Here is a 20230-nt window from a genome sequence, read left to right as displayed (position 1 = left end):
ACACTTACATCTTCGCGTGCACTAACTCGCGCTTTCACAACTTCTAAATTTTCATTCATAAAACCTCATAATGGACCCCGAAACGAAACTATCTTAGCCATGGAGGACGCCATGTTGCTTTCCATCGTAAACTATTGCTACAAATGGCCGTTTTTGCCGTTCGACGGCGCGCACTCCCACCAGAATTTAGGAATGCGTTCCGCAGGAATTTTAAAACGGATGTCGCTCGCGCGGAGTTACGCGAAGGAATAAAAGAACGCACCCTAAGTCGCATGGGACAATGGACAAATGCCGTTCATTAGTTTCTTTTATATTTGCGGAATAGGCTAGAAATCACGAATTTTCTGCTGTTGCTAATGGAATTTTTCCTTGGGGATTGGGAAAAGTGTGCGACACAGACGAAAAGGGGGAACGTGTCTCAATATACTGGCGCTCCCGTTCCCATTTATGGCAAAACACGTTTATACGTTTATACACACACACGCAGTAGAAGAATTAAATTTACAAAGTTTATTCTGTTTTCCGCCGCCATATCTTCGTCGCTTACTAACTACGGCGGTGGAGCGATAATTCAAGCAAAGTCTATAGACTTTGATCCAAGATCAAGCACGTGGCTCCCCCACTTCTATTCTGAGAAATAATACAAAATACATAAATAATTAACAAAAATAATAATGAAAAATAATTAATATTAATAAGATTTAATGGTAATAAATAAAAAAAATGTATTATTACGAAGCGATTTTGTTTTTAAATAAAATAACAAAAATATTTAATGACGCGAGTTTTAATATTTTTTTCAAAAACGGATTGAATATTTATAAGTTTCGTTATATACTTTTACACGAAAAATAATTTATATTATTAAAATCGATATAATACATTAAATATAAAAGAAAAAAAACAATATAATTTATAAAATTATCGTCTGCGGCCGAAATGACGTCAGTGTAAAGATGGCGGTGGACGAGGAGAGTCTGGCGTCGCCGATAGACGACGATAGAAATTCAGCCAAAAACCTCAGTTATTCGGAATTGAATGGATTGACGTTTAACGAGAAAGTGTATTGGAAGTCCGGAAGAGGCGTGGAATTCGGTCAGACGGTTCGAACGTCGGCCGGAAGAGCGGGAGTTACGACTAGCAGAAGACAGTTCTGTGATCTGTTTTGGCAGCACAAACTGACCACCACCACTCTATGTTTCGTCTTCTGGTGTTTCGGCTTGTGTGTGGCGTTTCTGGGACCTACGCTCTTAGATCTAGGATGCAAAACTAGCACCACTTTCTCCACCATGTCTTGGGTGTTTTTTAGTCAGTCCTTTTTCATTCTTCTTGGCTCTGCCTGTGCGGGAGTTCTCTTACAAAAGTAAGGTTCCGCCTATTTACAATTGAGTGTTGTCTTAAAACAGTTCGTTTTAATTTCAGCTGTGCACTGGGTGGTCGGGACCTTGTCGCTGCCGTGGCGGAAGCAAAAAAGTCGGAGATCCGACCCCCCCAAAATCTGCCTGTTCCGGGTCGTGCGCCGATCTCTGGTTGGCAAGTTTGACTATTTAGCCCGCACAAGCGTGCCGGTTTCGAGTGGCCTGCTTGATGTTACGGGAAATTCTCATTAATTCGAACTCAGACGGTTGTTGACTGTACTTTTGTCCCAGCCGGAGACGTGGAGATTTATGTCGGGGATCTGGTTGGTTGGAAATTTGAAGCGAAAATTCCATTCGAACTGCGACGTGCCTACGTCGACTCATTCGTTTAGATCGAAGTATTTCTGTACCATAAGAGAACAACTCTAATCTGGTCGACACGAGTTTGCTTTTACGGTAACTCGTTTTAGGGTGTCACCTTATCTGTGGACTACCCTTTTTTCCTCTTATCTTGATATTTGTAGCCTTAAGATTGTGCTAGAAGTAGCAGATTGAGATATTTTTATACTTTATGCTACTAAATTTGGGAGACTCACTACTTTTTTGGCCACTTTAAAAATAATTTGGGTTGCATTTTTAAGGAAGTCTGCTTTACTTTTTATAAAACCTATCCGGCGACCTGTGACATTCTCACTGGAGGTGTGCTGTTGTTTACCTGCAGTTTACTTATATTATTATTGTTATTAATTAACGAAAATAGCATTCTCTATAAGTAGCCGTATTCCATTTGATAATTAAATTATGCGGCTTTTGACATACAGAAATATGTAAATTTCAGATAATTCGGTCACGAATATTTTGTCCTCCAAATTTCAAACTAATGAGGATTTCCCGTATATAATTTTAGGGGGTTTTTAGGGGCTTTCCCTCATATGGAGCATTGGCACTAGCCTCGACCGACTTGGAGTGTGAGAATAAATAGTACGATGGTTCGTGATAAAAACTGATCTCTGGAGGCAAATATTTTGGGAAGAGTCTCTTGTATGGGTATGGTTCTGTTGACTTTTTTGCTTGTACAAAGGGGTTATAACTCTGGGAATGGTAAAATAGATCTTGCATCTTTGAGCATATAAGAGAATATTCAACTGAACAAATTGGTCAATAATCTGGGAGAAAAAAGTTTAGAAGCCAGTAAAAATTTATAAAGAACAGTTTTTGGCACTGAGATCATTTTGAATAATTTTGGTATCCGAAGCAAGCTTAAGATTGATATGGGTATACTTATTTCTATAAACAGTGGCTGTATTTGGTGGACTCTGCCTTTCCAATTGAATGTAGTAGTAGCTAGTATCAATCCTGTATATGTTGAATTATAAGTTTATTACAAGTGTTTTTACATCATGATAAATACTGTAAATTAATTTTGATACTAACCGTGACATTAAAACACTACACATTTGGAAATGCTGCTACTATGGAGACTATTCGGCAGAAAAATATTCAAGTATTCTGGAACGGTCGAATCTGCAGAATGCAGTCATTATGACTCTTTTTAGTATACCTTCCAATTTGATATCCGAGGCAATTATCTCTCTGCCTCGTCTATCGACACGGTCCCGAGGGACATCTTGAGGATTAAACAGAAGTAATTAAAATATAGATATGAAGAAGTTATATTTTAATTTATTCTGTTTCTGTTTTAGAATTTAACTGTTGTTAAATTTTTGCTGATTTTAAATGAGGTTTTTATCTCGAATTGTTCCTTAGACAAATTAAAATGTCAAAAATCTCATCTCTGATATATTGTAACAAACTATTATTTTAAAATTGAAAGATATTTGCATTTTTGTAGTTTTATGTTTTACTTGTTTGGCTTCTTTTTATACCCATTTTGGATTTGGCCAGGCTTGGAGGTGAGGGACGGATGGAACAGAACGTATCGAAGCCAGACTGCCATGTCTGTCCCAGATGTGTGCTTGGGTTTTTAACAGGAACTGTCCTGGGGTCCCATAACAGTAGGCCGATACCTTAGCTGCCTCTGCTGTATGTCTGTGAAACATTTCCTTAGTTAAAACTTATTCACTCTCATTCATACAATGTAATCTAATTGGAGAATATATTAAATTTTCAGTAGGACATTTAAAATTGATTTTTAACTATTTTAATGAAATGATTAAAACAAAAAGTTTAAAGGTCACGTTATTCTCAACAACTACTTCAGATATTTTTAAACTTAAAATTACACGAGAAAATACCTAGCTAAATTATTTTGATAATCATACCACAATATACAGGGTATACATAAAGATATTATTCACTTATAAAATTGCAAACTGTGTGTTTGTATTGACATACAGGAATATACTGATATTTATTTAAGGCATAAACTCGAAGTTTTTTCACATATTCCTGTTACTGGCCCCCCCTTTTTTGCCAAAATAACAGTTAATGCACATAATTACCTTGATATTCTAGAGCAGTACTTGACACCACTATTGGACAGACCTGCAACCTACAATCATTTTTTAACAAGATTGCAAACCACCACATTGGTCCTTGATTGTGAGAAGATTCCTTGGCCAAACATTTCCAGGACATTGGATTGGCAAAGGACCAATTCCATGGCCACCTAGGTCTTCCCACATTACATTTCTGGGTTTTTTGTTTTGGTGATATATGTCAAAGAACAAATGTTCCAAACTCCTGTACAGGATAAGTTTAAATAATAAACAGAAAAATTATTGCTATACTTTCGCTATTTAGTATTGTAACATATTGTCTTTAAAAAATTTCTGTTGAGCGATTCTTATGTGCATTTATTATTTCGTGCTGGTTTAAATTACGCAAGCCTATACAAATATCGAAATTTTATCCGATATATTTATTTAATTATACCAAAAGTCAATTAAGGATTTGCGTTTACAGATTTATTGTCTCTGTATTAAAATGATTATATAACAATCCTAATTTTCTGTCTTCCGTTTGTTAATTCTGTAATTAGAAAATTAAATATAGTGATAATGCAAACAAACACTGTATGTACAGACTGTTTGTTTGCATTATCATCGACTGTTCCAAATTAAATTTAGCAAATAGAATCGTTGTATAAAGGAATAAAACTGTGTTGTTTACGGAATGTTTCAATAATTTTAAATTCTATAAATAACGATATATAGCCTGTAAGCTAAAAATAGAGTGAATGTTCTACTTTCGTTCTGATGATAAAAGTAGAGATGTCCTCATTCATGCCGCTATTGATTAGTTATGTAGGCATAATTTTGATATAATTAGAAAATGTGATTAATCAAGTATAAAGTATAGAAATTCATATGAATTTGTCCTTGTATAATAAGCGTAGCACGTATATATTAATTCTAAACATATTACTCTTGTATCATTGCCGAAGTCCTGTAATTTTAAGGATTTCGGCAGTGAAAAACCGAATTCGGATATTTTAACAAATTATTTATGTAAAATTTTATAACCGTATTATATATTATTCATATTTAAAAAGGTGAGAATAAAAATAGATTATTTAATATAATTTTAAATTACCGGAAGAATTTTTCTCTCCGACTTACTTTAAATGTTCGACCGAGTTAATTTATTTTAAAAATATATGGAAAATTAATTTTATTTGTTGCAGAATGTTATTTTCTTTTGTTTTTTTACTCATTGATGGCATTTTGTTAAATAAGTTTTAATTAATATTTTTAGAATATCTGCGTACCGATTTCCTGCATGAGTTTTTCGGAAATGAATATTATTTATTACTTCGTAAATGAATGTAAGCATGTATTTTTAATATAAAAATTTTTTAACGGATTTAGTTTTTCTTTATTTAAATATAATTAAAAATCTGTTTTATGTAAATTTTAATTGCGTATATTCACATTTTTATGGTTATTAAGCACTGCATATTTATTTTTGTATTAATTTATTTACTGTAATTATTTTCTCGTAACTTAATATCTCTGTAGAACTTAAATGCTTATTGTAATATATATTTTTTTTTATTTTCACATTTAATAATAATGTTGGAAACTCTAAAATTCGTGACGTAAAAAAAAGGTCTTAATGTAGTTTCTCATATTTTTTAAATTAGAAAGGGAGATTAAAATTAAATATACATTTGCCTGAATTTTTCAGTTCCCAACAAAAAAGAAAAAAAAACAATTTAACAGAGACAAATGAAAAAAACTATTTATTTTCAGATTTCCGGATGACATTATGTTGTTCGTAGCAATTTTAATGATGACTGCAACTATGGCAATCATTCCTGTTTGTAATGTTTTATGGAGTTTAGCTATTGTTTTGGCATTAATGGGCTTTTTCATGGGTACAATAGACACCGTAGCTAACGTGTCTATGATCAGCTTATACGGGAAAGACGTATCTCCTTTTTTACAAGTAAGATTTGATAAAAATTTAATTTTAAAATCCGGTTTCGAAAATATAAAGTTAGATGCTTACAGACGATGCATTTCTTCTACGGAGTCGGTGCCTTCGTAAGTCCGATGATAGCTCAACCGTTCTTACTGAACGAGGATTGTTCACGATTCATCGATAACACTACTAAAATCACGATTAAAGACGATAACGATACTTATCCGGCAGAGACACTAGAAGATGCACAAAAGAAAACTCATATCAATTACGCATTTTGGACTATGTCTTTATTTATGGTAAATTTTTAAGTATTATTAAATTATGTAACATGGCTTGACGAGGTTAATAATGCATTAATGTTAAAATTTTGTTTTTATTTTAGGTTCCGGTCATATTTCTTTCTTTATTGCTCGTTACCCGAAGATGTTTTCATAAACTGTTAAATAACGAAAACCATAATTCGTTTGCGGAAAAGCAGTACGAGAATATGGGAGGTAAATCAAATAATTTACTTTCTAAAAATGAAATGTTAATTTGTTTTTATATGAAATGAATTTTAGTATTTTTGAAAAAGATTTTAAACGCTTTATTTAAATTTTCTTCGAGTTAAGTGATTAGAAAAGTACCAAATTAAAAATTATAGCAAAATCTTTTTCAAAAGTGATTATTTAAGATTTAGAAGTTAATGAGTTTATATAAATGGAAACATTTAGTAGATTATTTTATATAATTTTGTAATGGTTTAAATAATGGTAATTTTTAAAATGGAGAAATAAGTTCTTCGCTTGTTATAGACTGTTTGTTAGAGAAAAATGATGTACCAAATTTTGCTTTAACAAATAACATAAAGAGACTGAAGAACTCGTAGAACAGAATATAATTTATTGTTGATTATATTAGCAGATATAAAAATATATATATATATATATATATATATATATATATATATATATGATATATCCATATTACAATTACCAAAATGTAAAGGTAAGATAAAGATATCATTATTATGTTATTTTTTATTGATAGTTACAAAAGTCTGTTCTTTAAGCATACTAACTCCATAAAATACCATTAAACAATTCAAGACAATCCAGAAGTGAAGGAGTCAATATTTGTTACAAGATGAAACGTTTTTAAGATAAAAATAATTATGTAAGATTCGATGCTAAGACACTTAAATCTTGCAAAACATTTCATCTTGTAATAAATATCTACTCTCGTTTAATCTTGTAGTTACTATAATATTTTAAAACTTTCCATTGTACGAAATTTCTTTCAAAAATTAAAAGATTATTTTATTTTCAATACTGTTTGTTGAAAAAGACAGTAAAACTTCTTTAATTCAAAGCTCCAAAGAGCAGGAAAAAACTTTAGAGTTAGAGACAATTCAAGTTAAAGAACAATAGAGTAAAAAAAATGCTGATTCTGAATAGATTTGTATTTTTACCTCTTTTGCATTATATAAAGAATCTTTGATAGCTTTTTTGTTTTTTTTAAACAGTCTATATAGCACGTTTCGTCAAAACGTTCAATGTAACTAATAAAACTGAACAGTTTTGCAGGTACTTCTTATCGATATAAAGTGAGAGGACCTCTCGCTTTGAACTGGAACATTGTCTGAAAATTGGTGTTGAAGAGTAGAGACAACTAACTAACTGAAAATTTCATAAAAATATGATAATTAGAATCACTTTGGATAGAAAAAATATTAAAATTTGAATTGGAGAAGTTGAAATTAACATAAATTGGTGATTAAATGGAGGATTTTTATGAATGAGAATGTTAGAAAAACAATGAAATAAACAATTTAACTCTTGCTACATTATTATTGGAATGGGAAGGAAATTATCAAATATATTAAGTTCTGGGTTTCGGTAGAGAAACTTCACTGATTTCAGCGTTAAACTATTTCTTTTTTATTATCACTAGCACTTTCGACAAGTTTATAATCGTCGTCTTCAGGTGAAACGAATTATTTTAAAAGCAAACGTGCAGAATGTTCTAAGAATGCTCGCCTCCCATCTAGCAGAGCATCAGGATGATGTAGCCAAGGAAAAATACACTACAGAGTTCGCTAAAAAAGTTCTCGAGAAAGGCTACAACCCCGTGGTCCAGAACGGAAATAATAAAATGTTGCAACAATCGAAGGCTTGTATTCATCTGGGAAGCGCTACTCACAGCTACTACGGAAGCATGCAATGTCCCCACTCTAGATCTACCTGGAGTGTGGGTAGCATTATATCGGCGCTTAAACAACGAAACGTGCCTAACTTCGTATCGCCATCACGGTGTCAATTTCACGCATGCGCTGCCCGCACCGTAGATTTAAGAATTCGAACATGCCAACATCTCTTTGCACGTTCGTAACGGAATTACCGGATGCCTGTTTTTGAATTCAAAAATTCTGTTCTCCTTAGAACATTCTGCACGTTTGTTTTTAAAATAATTTGTTTCACCTGAAGACGACGATTATAAACTCGTCAAAAGTGCTAGTGATAATAAAAAAGAAATAGTTTAACGCAGAAATCAGTGAAGTTTCTCTACCGGAACCCAGTTAAAACTTGGCGTGAGTTCTCAACTTTATTTTACTTAATATTAAGTTCTTTCCATTACAATTGATAAATGAGATAAATGAAAAAATATAGATATATAACAATATAAAACTTAATGTATATTCTATAAAGTATTTGTGGAATTATAAAATTCCACAAATACTTTATATCTACTCGTATAATTTAGTAAAAAAAGTTTTTAAATACAGTAGCGAACCGAAAATCGGAATCAATTGGGGACTGGGGTTGTTCAGATTAGTAATTTGTTCGGATTACCGATTATGTATGAAAAAATACATTAACCTGTCCGATGTTCAAATTTTCCTCTGTTGTGTGTCACTTCATGTTGAATTTTTCTCCGTTGCGTGTCGCTTTGTGTTGAATTTTCGTCGATTTTAAGCCTAACGAAAATTTTTATAATAATAATCGAGGCTATCGTATCGTTAAAAATTATTTCTGCATTTTGTACAAACAAAATAAATATATTGAAGAATATAAAAAAATGAAAATTATACTTTAGAAGTAAATTTAGTATCAAAAACATTTGATTCGCCACGACACAGTCCGACTGAAAATTGTGCCAATTACTGGCGATTCCGATTACCAGGGTTCCGATTAACGAGTCTCTACTGTATATAGTTTTATTTATTTAACACACAAACAAATACACACACACACACACAGTGTGTGTGTGTATATATATATATATATATATATGTGTGTGTGTGTGTGTGTGTATGTATTTGTTTGTATAGTTGGCATGACAAGAGATTGCACTTGATCAATAAAAACTGTACCTATTTTAGGGAGATAATGACAAGATAGGGTAGTACTCTCCGCACGAAAATTTTTCCTACATTTCTCTTCAAAACCAATTTTCACCCACGGTATAGAGGGTTCACTTTTGTTTACACGAATGCTCTTGAGGAAAAAGTGACATAAATGAAAAAATTTGTACAGCCTAAGTACTTGTACATACAGCAAAATTATCACAGAACTATCTCATCTTGTCACCCTATCTCCTATATAATAGGCACAGTTAGTATTAACCGAGTGCAATCTCTTATTGTACCAATCATACACAGAATTTTTTAATTAAAATAATAATTATTCTTATATTTTAACAGATAAAACAGCAGAATCAAAGGAAAATTTAGAAGAAACTTCGCCAGTGAATAAAGGATATATCATATTGGTGGCATTTCTTTGTGCCGTTTTGATGTTTTTATACGATGGCTTACAGGTTTGTTAAAAAATTTTTATATTCGGAATTTTCTTCTAAGCATTCGAAGTATTCTCTCTCGCAACAGCTTCCGAACAGTATCTCTAGATCTTTTTCTTGTTTAGAGTGCCAGTTACGTATTAATTTTTTAAGTTTTTCTTTGATCCTTCTATCTAAATGCTCACAAAATAAATGATTAAAAATATTTAAAATCCTGAAAATTACTTACTCTACAACTCTATATTACAACTGTATGTGTATTTTTAACTTGCGTGACTATCTTGATAGACATCTATTTGCAAAAAATGACAATTATTTTAAAATATAGTTTGATAAAATTGTGATTTCATTTTTTAACTCTCACAAGGAAAATAATGTAAATGTATGTACTTTTTTAAAAATATTACAAAAAAAATCAAATTATCAAAATTGGTCTGATTAATCAATAGTATTGGCACTTTTCCAGGTATCTTTGATGTAGATAAAGTAATATACTTGATAAATGTTGTCGTATTGCAAATGTAGACGTTTCTATATTTTTCTTGATATTTATAACTTTTTCTAGAATTATCAATAAGTCAAATTTAACGTTGTTTCCGTATTCTATATTGATTTGAAAAAAATTAAATAAAATTACATTTATTACATCTGATAACCACAACACACACGAATTTTAAATGTATTGTGTTTTTTTAAACCATTTCATATTTTGTAAGAGATTTTCATAATTTTTCTATTAATAAATATAACAGAAAAAATGACAGTAATATCAATGTATTTTTTATAAAAAAAATATAAAATAATTCCATAAACTTTTTAATTATATCTAGAAATATAACCCTATGCTGACTTTCATAGACTATTGATAATTCTATCTAGCACAAATTCATAATTCTATTACAGTGAAGTGTTGAAAATTTGGACTAATTGGGACCAGACACTATCTGGATTTTCAAATGTGTGCGTAAATTAGCATTTTAAGTACTAAAATTCCAAATACACTGTAATTCGAGTTTAGGTTTCTAACTTCAAGCTAATATTTCACAAAGAATGCAGGAATACTTACAAAGCTTCAAAATACAATTTACAAAATCATAATATTTAAATAAAAAATGCATTTATCATAATTGCAAATTCTAAAAACATCAAAAAAGTTACCATTGAAAGGATTAATGTCCATTTTTCGACGACCAGATCCTGATTCTTCACTATCTGAGACAAATGGGAATCTCAGTACTTTGGTCCTTTGCAAACTCAGTTTATAGAGGATGAAATCTTTACAGCTAAGCAGATATGACAAATAGTAACACTCATAGGAGATTCTGAACTTCTATGAGTGTTACTATTTGTCATATCTGCCATGTTTATCAAAATGTAAAGACTTTCCATGGAAAGTCTTTACATTTTGATAGAAATTTAAAACTAGGGTAATATAAAAGTGAATAAATCTCCAGCATTCACATGAATGATGTTCCTGGTATAGTTTTCAATTTTGTGATGCTTAAATAAAGGAACAAAAGACGACAATTGTAAAGTTGAACAAGTTAAACAAGAATAATGTCATAGATGTATCAACTAAGTGGCTGTTTCTAAAATTGAAGTTGTGAATGTTGCTAGTGCAGTCTTATCCGAAATATTTTTTTCTTAGATTGTTTCAGGTGGAATGTTGTTTGTATCATTTCAATTTTTTAATCCACAGTTTAAACACTAGAGTAGATTTAGAAACGTCGACATCGTCGGGCGCCATTTTTTCACGAAACGAAACACACACTTTCCTTTGTTAGTTTCGTTTGAAACGTCGTCAACATCGAGTGGAATTTGTACTTTATGACCAACTCACTAGTAACATTTAACTGGTTCGACTTTACGAACGCACCCCTAGTTGCAAGTTTCATTTGAGATTTTTCTAATGTACATATTTCAACAAATATTAAAACAACTTTTTCCTGATTACCTTCTGCCGAAATATAGTTGCATCTAATATGTCAGTGCACTTTATACCATGTATTTAGGCTAGTAATAATGCTGCTTATTTTCACTGAATGTTTTTAGAGATCATCCAAATTCAGTGTGTTTGTGTATAATACAATATAGTGTTTTTTTTTCCTTCTTTTTACTAAATGATGATGGATTTATTTCTATTTTTAAACAGATTTAGGTTTAATGTGTAAAAAATTACATTGCTGTCAAAAAACTTTCATTCAGTTGACATTGTAATACATTTAAAAGCATAGATAGTTGAGAATGGCAATAATAATTAAGTGTACTTTATGTTTGAGTTCTACGTGAATGCTATTAATGAAAATATAATAATGAACGCGTAAATTCTATCATATTAAGTGTATATTTCCGAATCCGAGACAAAATATATACATCTTTTGTTTTTGTTCGCAGAAACGTTAATATGCTAGGAATAACACTTTGTGTGGTTGCTACTTATTTTATCATTTCCTCGTGTCTGGATTTATACATTGCTGTTCTTTGTTTATAAATATTTAAAGACTTTTCCTCCTGATGAATACTTTACTACTTAGTCTCTTTACATAAAATTTTTATGCTAAAATAAACTTTTATTACTTAGCTCTTAATCATTAATAACAATAATAATATTTCTTTCTTATTTTCTATTTCTTATTTAAAACTTCAGCAACAAAATTTTATTCGTTTTAACAATAAAATAAAAATTATGTTTCAAGCTTTTATATTTTTATATTAGCAATTTAAAAAAAAAAATTGTTCTACTGCATTAAATAGAATGTTCTGTCGTGTAGAATGAAGTCAAACATTAATTCAAGTTTAAAGTATTATATAGTAAACTAAGCCAAAATTATGAAGTAATAAAATGATGTCGGATTCGTTCGACCAAGTTACACTAAAAAATCCAGCATCATCATTTGATTAACTTAAAATATTACATGTGTTATACATATTTCTTTACTTTGGAGTTAATAACAATACTCATGTATGTAATAGTTCTATTTCTTGATGAATTAATTTGTTCTGTTTGTAAAATCAAATTTATATTATTCATTTTCTTTCGTATTGTAAAATAGGTAATCGTTATCATGAATTTCTTGACTAATTGATTGTTTTAATTTATACAGGCAACGTACGGAGGTTACGTTTATTCGTATTCGGTGAAAGGCCCGGTTAAATTACCTAAATACGATGCCGCATATCTAAATGCACTCTTTTGGGTTAGTAATTAATTTAATATGACAAAAAACGCGATTTTAAATTTTGTGGTGTGTTTTAAATTTTATATATTTCTAATTTTTGTTTATTTTCTCCAGGGAATGTTTGCAGCCGGACGTCTCATTTCTATCGTGTTGGCTACAAGAGTTTCGCCGACAATTATGCTGTTTGGAAATATTGTAAGTTTTATATGCTTTTAGTAGTACACCAGATATTTACCGTATTTACTTGCATATAAGACGAGGTTTTTGTTCAGTTTTTATTGCTTCAAAAACCTAGGTCGTCCTATATGCATGAGCAAGGGATTCTTTGCATTTTTGCAGTAATTTTTGTGAACCGTGTGTTCGCATTTTTTACCGGATACTCAACCTCTGGTGTTTAAAAACAAAAGTATTTTATCTGGGTCATTTCAATCGTTCTTGTGTATTGTCGGGAGTAAAGATGAATAGGAATAGAAAAAGCAAAGCTTTTGAATTAAATTCCAATTTGAAATTCCAAAATCACATAGGAGCCTGATATGTGTTTCTCCAAATTCTGATTTCCAAATAATCATCTGTTATCACGTGGGAATGGATTAAAACTTATAAATGTAATCGACAGAGAGTAGATTCGACTGTTAAGAATTGGCAAAAAAGGTTTCCGATTGTCCAACTTTATGTGAACAAATTATATTGTCAATTTTACGAGATTTTTCCTTAAAGTTTAAAATGCCTGTAATTTTTGCGGGACAATGTGTGCATTTACATTCATTTGACATTTTATTTGTGATTTAATACAATTTAATTTTATTTTGATCTTTAAAGTCTCACTCTGTCTTATATGCGAGATCATCTTATAAGCGAGTAAATACGGTAGTATTATTTGGAAAGTAAACATTTACATGAATTATTGAATTGAAACTACATTGCATATGTCAACCTGTTTTTCCCCTTTGTTAGTTTGATTGCTTGATAGATTACTTCATACTATATATCAACAAATTAAAGCTTGCAGTTTGAAGGGAAGGATATATCCATATTTTCTAAAAATATTGGGCAAGATGTAACATAACATGTTCTAGATAGGCAATGGTTATCCGTGCGAACACCATATCCCTCTTCACAGCCATAACAGAAACTAGGAAAAGAAATCTTAAAACTGTAACCTTGAGATGGTTGAACTTCTCCAACGTTGTGTGTTATGTTCCAATACAATCTTAGCTGGTGTTCAAGTGATTAAGGTGACGACCTACTGCTCTGGGGACCCAGGATTGAATCCAGATGTGTTGAAAACTCCCATAAATTTTTCTGGGGTCCGTGCAGAGATATTACCCTGTTGTCACCGCCTGGCCACCCAATTGTGGGCCAGGCCAAACCTGTAATGGCGTGAGTTTGCCTACTTACAGGGAGGAAATCAGTTATCCTGCATCAAGAAGAACCTAGGGGCTGTTCATATGTGGGTGGTGGTGCTGGAGGCAGAGATGACAAATGACCTTACTAAAACCATTTATTATAGTAGATAATTGCTTACATGAATGTCAACAGGCAGTTTGATAGTTTGTCACAGTTAGGGATTGTAAATTTACCGAATTTTTCATTTACCGGCGATTCGGTAAATGAAAATTAAAATACCGGTTTACCGGTAAATTTTTCCCTGAAAAATAAAATTAAGGCGATAAAAAATGTGTCATTTTGATTTCCATTTCACATTTTTTATTTCAAAGATATAGAATATAAAAATTATAAAAATTAAAGTGTTATTCTAAACAAACTAAAATAATAACTTTTAGAAACAGAAATAAAATAATACAGAAAAAATATATAGTACCTAATACCATTTTTTAAAAAATAACTTCTCAAGAAACTTTAAATAATTTAAAGTCTTATCTCCTAATTTTGATCTAATTTTTGTACAAAATAATCCAGATCCCGAGAATACCCTTTCTGATTTGACACTTGTTGGACGAATGGTATATTAAATAATCGAATACCATTTGAATATACTTCTTCCGTACTTTTTCTTGGCGGAAGTACTCTAATTCTTTTTTTACTATTTGTTTTCAATCTTTCGTGTTTTTTGCTTGTGGAACTGACTCTTCTTGACATTCTGTTTTTTGTTTGATAAGGTCATAGAGTTTCTTCTTCGTTGATAATTTGACATTGGGTGTAGAAGTATCAATATTTTCGTTATCTGACTTTGAATTGGAATCCAAATCAGGATCATTTAAGTGTCTCTGACTACTCTACAAATCAAAGTATTTCAATGCTTTTGATTATTGATGCTTTACTGTTTATATTAAAAATGTCATAATTTTATTGACCCGACAAAACCAAATTAGGGTCTGTCAAATAGTGTAACATGTCCGAATAAACAGTCCTTCTCTCCTTTATGCTATATATTAATGCTTTTTTTAGTTCAACTCTTAAAAATGTATTTTGGTTGGTTAATACATCCAACATAAATTTCGAAGTAACATCGACTACATATAAATTAGTCTTTTCATTGCAGTGTTTCAACGGCTAACTTAATGGGTTGCAGCTTGAGATTATATTTGTAGTAATTTTATTTTTCTCTGTCATTGAAACCTAAGTCCAGTTTCAAATCCATTAGACTTTTTCGGACAGCATCTTTAAGTAATAAAAATCTTTCCAGCATGTTTAGTAAACTATTCCACCTGGTTCTACAATCTAAAATTAAAGAAAGTTCTTTTTCAATAATTTCTTTGACATATTTTTGTAGTAATGTAGTTTTCGTTGGCGATTTTCTAAAAAGTCTTACTATCTGTCGTATTTTTGTAATTAAAAAATTTAATTCTGCATTTTGTAGAGTAAGTTCGGTACAGCCAGTAGTTTCTTGGTTTATTTCAAAATTATCATATTCAATGTCTGAATTATCAGAATCAGAATCTGTAGTAAGTAGTAAATTAGCATTATATTCATCATCATCCTGTACATCTGATGTGCTTATATTGTAAAGAACTTTTATGATTCCAATTTTCAATTCATGTACAAGACATAACTGGTGGTTTTTATTGAGTAATTTCATCGTTTTCTTCATGACGGCAGCTCTGTCCGATGTTATGCAGACAATATTTTTCAAAGAAATTTGAAATTCTTTTAATTTATTTTCTATTAATTCTGCGCATACCTCAGCAGGCGCGGGTCCATAAATTCGACTAAATCCAAGATTACCCAAGAAAATAATACATATTTTGCACAATCTTAAAGCATAATATTAGAATCTTGTAATAAATATTTGTATTTAATTATTTTAAACAGTTGTTAGAAGTAAAAAATTTTCATGTCATTTTACAATAATATTGCGTTAACGTCCTGTCGTAATGTGGTGTATTCAAAATTGCTATTAATTTAAAAAATACATGAAATATTTACGTATTATTATTTTAAAATATTATAAAAGGAAATATTTACTTATTCTTTAAGAAAAGTGTTGATTGTAAAGATTTTAAACCTTTAAAAATCTCAAAAACTGCAGAGCACAAATCACATATGATAACTAGCGCTTTCTGTACAATTTACAGCACCTCTCAAATCCAAGAAAGTTTAAATTAAAATTAAACAAAAAATATCTCACATAAAATTAATAATTAGGTATATTGTTGCTTACACTTACCTGTTTTATTTTCAATGTCTCTTTAGCTCTTCCAAATATCTATAAACACAATATTTTCTACACAAAAATTTCTAATATGGATTTTTCATTTACCGAATTACCGGGTAAGTTTACTGAATGATTTTTTGTCAATTTATCAGTTAACCAGTAAACCGGTATACAATCCCTAGTCACAGTCCATAGGTGGTAAAGAGTTCGGCACATTGGTTGATTCTTGTGCCGGGGGTTCGTGATGGCCCCGGGGCAGAGATGACAACAAGAGTGGTCGATCCTGTTGTGTGCTCACTGAAGTTGGGTTATGATGGATATGTCCAAGGCAGAAGGAACACAGATTTATTGCATGTAACAATGGGCAAAGAATTCCGTTTGGACCTTGAGATTCGAGGATTTTATAGTTTTCTCCCTCAAATCTCGTCTTTTGATTGGTTCTTTCTTCCCAATTGGTCTCTCCCATCTCGGGTGAAAACCAAGATCAGTTTGGGTTGCAAGAAAGGTCTGTTTCAAAGAGTTTAATCTTTATTTTTAGAATTTTACAAATCAGATATTCTCAGATTAAAAGATCAAATTAAGATTCTCAGTTTATTTGATACCATTCTTCGACTCTGACTGGGTGATGTTGATGGAACTATGAAACCTGTGCTCATATTTTATTCTATTGTTACCTCTTATCTGATGTTTTAGAATTCCCATGATTTAGCATGATGTCCTTTGACTCAACCCTTCCTTTTTTTTTTTATTTTCTAATTTAGGTCGATTGTCAAAGTCCCATCTTTCTGGGTCAACATTTATCTATGATCTATCACGTGTGAGTTTTTTTCCTCTCTCCCTTACATAACTTTCATTTTGTTTTTGTCTCGGGAATTTTTATATAATTAATGCAATTGTTGTGATTTTGGACCATCTGGAACCTCACAATGACCTTTTTTCCCTATCAAACCCATCTTGGTATGCACAAGGCAGCAAGAAATTAAAAACTCTTACCATGTAAGATACCATCATGGTGTTCAACTATGTGCATTATGTATATGTGTAAAGTTTTACAAGCTGGCCTTACCTGCAATGCTGATGCAGATTAATTGATCTTATTTTGTTCTTCTAGAAGTTGCTTATTATATTATATTTTAATATTCCAGATTGGATGTACATTTGGTGTTTTGATGATGTTAGCATTGAGGTATAATCAGATTATGCTTATTATTGGTACTTGTCTTATGGGATTCTTTATGAGCAGCGTGTTTCCAACAGCACTTTCTCTAACAGAAAAATATATCAATGTAACTCGTAAGTCTTTATTGTTTAAGTTTATATATTAGAATAAAAATTCTGCTTAATATTTTTGTTAACAGCTTTATTTATTTAACTTTATCCCTAGCCACTATTACTAGTGTGCTCGTGTTTAGTGCCGCTACTGGGGAAATGTCGTTACCGGTTATAGTAGGTCACGTGAGTACGAAATGCATTCGTACGATGTTTTAAGATTTTTATGTAAATTTTAATCATTCTAATAATTTGATTAATAATTGCAGGAATTTGAAAGAAAGGGTCCAATTAGTTTTTTAGTGATTAGTTTAATACTTTGCTTCTTATCCGTCATCACGTACATGTCACTGTGGTTGGCCGGATCGGTGTCGACACCTTATCAAGGTATACTTATTAAAAAATATACGTGTATTTTGCAACGGGTCGTGTGTAATTAATTTTATATTTATTATATCGTAGAGTTTAAAGTTGTTCGGTGGTGGAACAGTTGTATGTCGAGACAGAAGCCGGGCAAAGAAGAAACGGAACTGATGAATCAACAAGTGCTATATTACTCTCAGATGCACAGCGACCTGTCCGACAACAGTCTGGCCGACCAAGATGCGAGCATCATGAGAAGCGAGCTTGTTCTGAAAGATTAAAATCGGTCCTCGATTATCGTAAATTATGGCATAATCGTTTCCGTGCACTTTGCAGTAGGTCCAAACAAATCTATATTCTTTATATTAGTGTTGTTTATGAATCTCATCCCATAGATTATTGCCATTATTAAATAGATAAACTTAAATTTTGAGGAGATAAATTCCACCAACCATTTTATTAATGATGCATGTACAAATAATTCATTATTTTTTCATCATTTGTATAATTTTTCCAACCATCATTACTTACTGTATAAAGATTGATCCCATTTTTGAGAATACGAAACTTTCAATATATTAATATACGAAGTGTTTGTAATGTCGTTAATTAGTCGGCTTTTATTCGTAGATCTACGTTATTTTTCCATATAACTGATTTATTAAGAGCATTTACATGAAAATTTATATGTTTTTTAATGTACTTTTAAGTGCATTTTATGTGTTATTGGATAACACGCATTATAGTTTCTTCCCATTAGTCTATTGCTGATGATAACAATCCTGCTAAACCAATACTGGTTTTACTTTTCTCCATATATATAAAAAATCACGGGATAATACTTTATAAAGAAAAATCATCATGGCTTTAATTGAATATTTTGAAAACAATTTTACCCTTAAGGTATATTCTTGTGTTAAAAGTATTTCAACGTAGAAGAATTGAAGAATGGTCTGAAATCTATCAAGGTATATATTTTCGTATATTGATATCCATTGCATTTTCAGAGAATCAATACATTCCTCTGAGAAAAAATCTAAATCATTACATTTAAGTATTACTACTATTTATTTATAAAATGCCTAAATGTGGCCTAGTATCCCCTGTTGTCCTAGATATACTATATATCTTGTAACACAGTATTTGTCAAAAGAACAATTATTCGGCATTATCAGAAATGCATTTTATATACAGAAATTTATTTAATAAAAAGTATATTGATGACGATGTGAAATGATAATCACGATCACTGTAATTGCAAAGATCTTGGATTGGATGATTCATCTTTCTTTTGTGATAATTATAGAGCTTTTATTCCAAGCAAATAATGGTTGATTTTAAGTATCTTAAAAAAAATAAGAGATGTTTCACTTGTCAGTTTGGATGCATGATGATTTTTATAACAAATAGCTGCACAGGATGATGAAACTACAGCCAGAAAGAAGATAAACATTTATAATTTGACAAATTCTTTGTTAATACTGCAATGTAACAAGGAGAATTTTAAAGCAAATTATTATTGATGAAAAAAATCAATATTTTTAGCAGATGTTCTAATAAAGAAGCAAATGAATTATACTATATTGCCTTCTATTTGATAGAAATAATTAAACAAATGATATTAATATTGACAAATTAAGTTGGGAAATCTAACTAATGTGATATAATGCAAAATTACATTATACAATTTTCTGTTAGACGAAAATATTTTGCAGAATGCACATTAATCGAAATTTGAATTTATAAATACTTGATCGAAAGTATATATATATATAGTTTAAAAATAAATTATAACACAGTTGATGATAAGTTTTCCCGTAAGGCATTGCTAAGGAAGAGTAAGTTAGTTTGATTTTTATAACAGATGAAAAATTTCAACAAACAAGAGTATTTATTGATTTTGTACTATCACTTAATTGGACTGTTAGTGTACTAATCTGGCTTTTAGAAATCCAGTGATATCCTATATTTAAGATTTATAATGATGAAACAGACTTAAGTGTATCTGTTAAATACAATTTTGTTCCCAACTTTCCATTATTTATATAAAATATGCTGTACTTAAAACATTAAATAAAGCCTGTGGATTTCTGGGCACAAACTTTAATCAAGTAGACCAAAAATAGTGAATGTTTTTAAGACAGTTCCTTTCATTTGGTACTATAATGAAATGAAAGGAAGGAATCCAAAAGAATCAATCATCTGTTTTTATGATTGTTTTCTTCTTCTGTATTCCTTTCTTTTTGGTACCAAACATTACTGACAGGTTCTTTAATGAA

At 30.8% G+C, this 20230-nt stretch overlaps 1 protein-coding gene across 3 annotated transcripts; it reads left to right on the top strand.

Annotated features, from left to right (window-relative positions):
- The first annotated feature begins 949 nt into the window (after window positions 1–949).
- On the top strand, window positions 950–18715 carry LOC136974891 (major facilitator superfamily domain-containing protein 4A-like). 3 transcript variants are annotated; one of them, XM_067269867.1, is made up of 12 exons: window positions 1313–1363; window positions 5076–5145; window positions 5573–5768; window positions 5834–6043; window positions 6130–6241; window positions 9430–9545; window positions 12629–12721; window positions 12818–12898; window positions 17465–17612; window positions 17704–17774; window positions 17858–17975; window positions 18051–18715. In XM_067269867.1, exons 3-12 carry the CDS (start codon window positions 5589–5591, stop codon window positions 18230–18232), a joined length of 1311 nt encoding a protein of 436 aa, XP_067125968.1. In that variant the 5' UTR covers window positions 1313–1363; window positions 5076–5145; window positions 5573–5588; the 3' UTR covers window positions 18233–18715. The 3 variants fall into 3 exon arrangements, with proteins under 3 accessions (XP_067125966.1, XP_067125968.1, XP_067125967.1); XM_067269865.1 differs by lacking the exon at window positions 5076–5145 and having other exon boundaries at window positions 950–1363; XM_067269866.1 differs by lacking the exon at window positions 1313–1363 and having other exon boundaries at window positions 4880–5145.
- The last annotated feature ends 1515 nt before the right edge of the window (window positions 18716–20230 follow it).

Source organism: Centruroides vittatus, unplaced genomic scaffold (assembly GCF_030686945.1).
Source record: "Centruroides vittatus isolate TY-2023 unplaced genomic scaffold, ASM3068694v2 contig_359, whole genome shotgun sequence".
Lineage (NCBI taxonomy): Eukaryota > Metazoa > Arthropoda > Arachnida > Scorpiones > Buthidae > Centruroides > Centruroides vittatus.
Note: the sequence above shows the minus strand (reverse complement) of the source record. Positions and strands in the feature narration are given on the sequence as shown.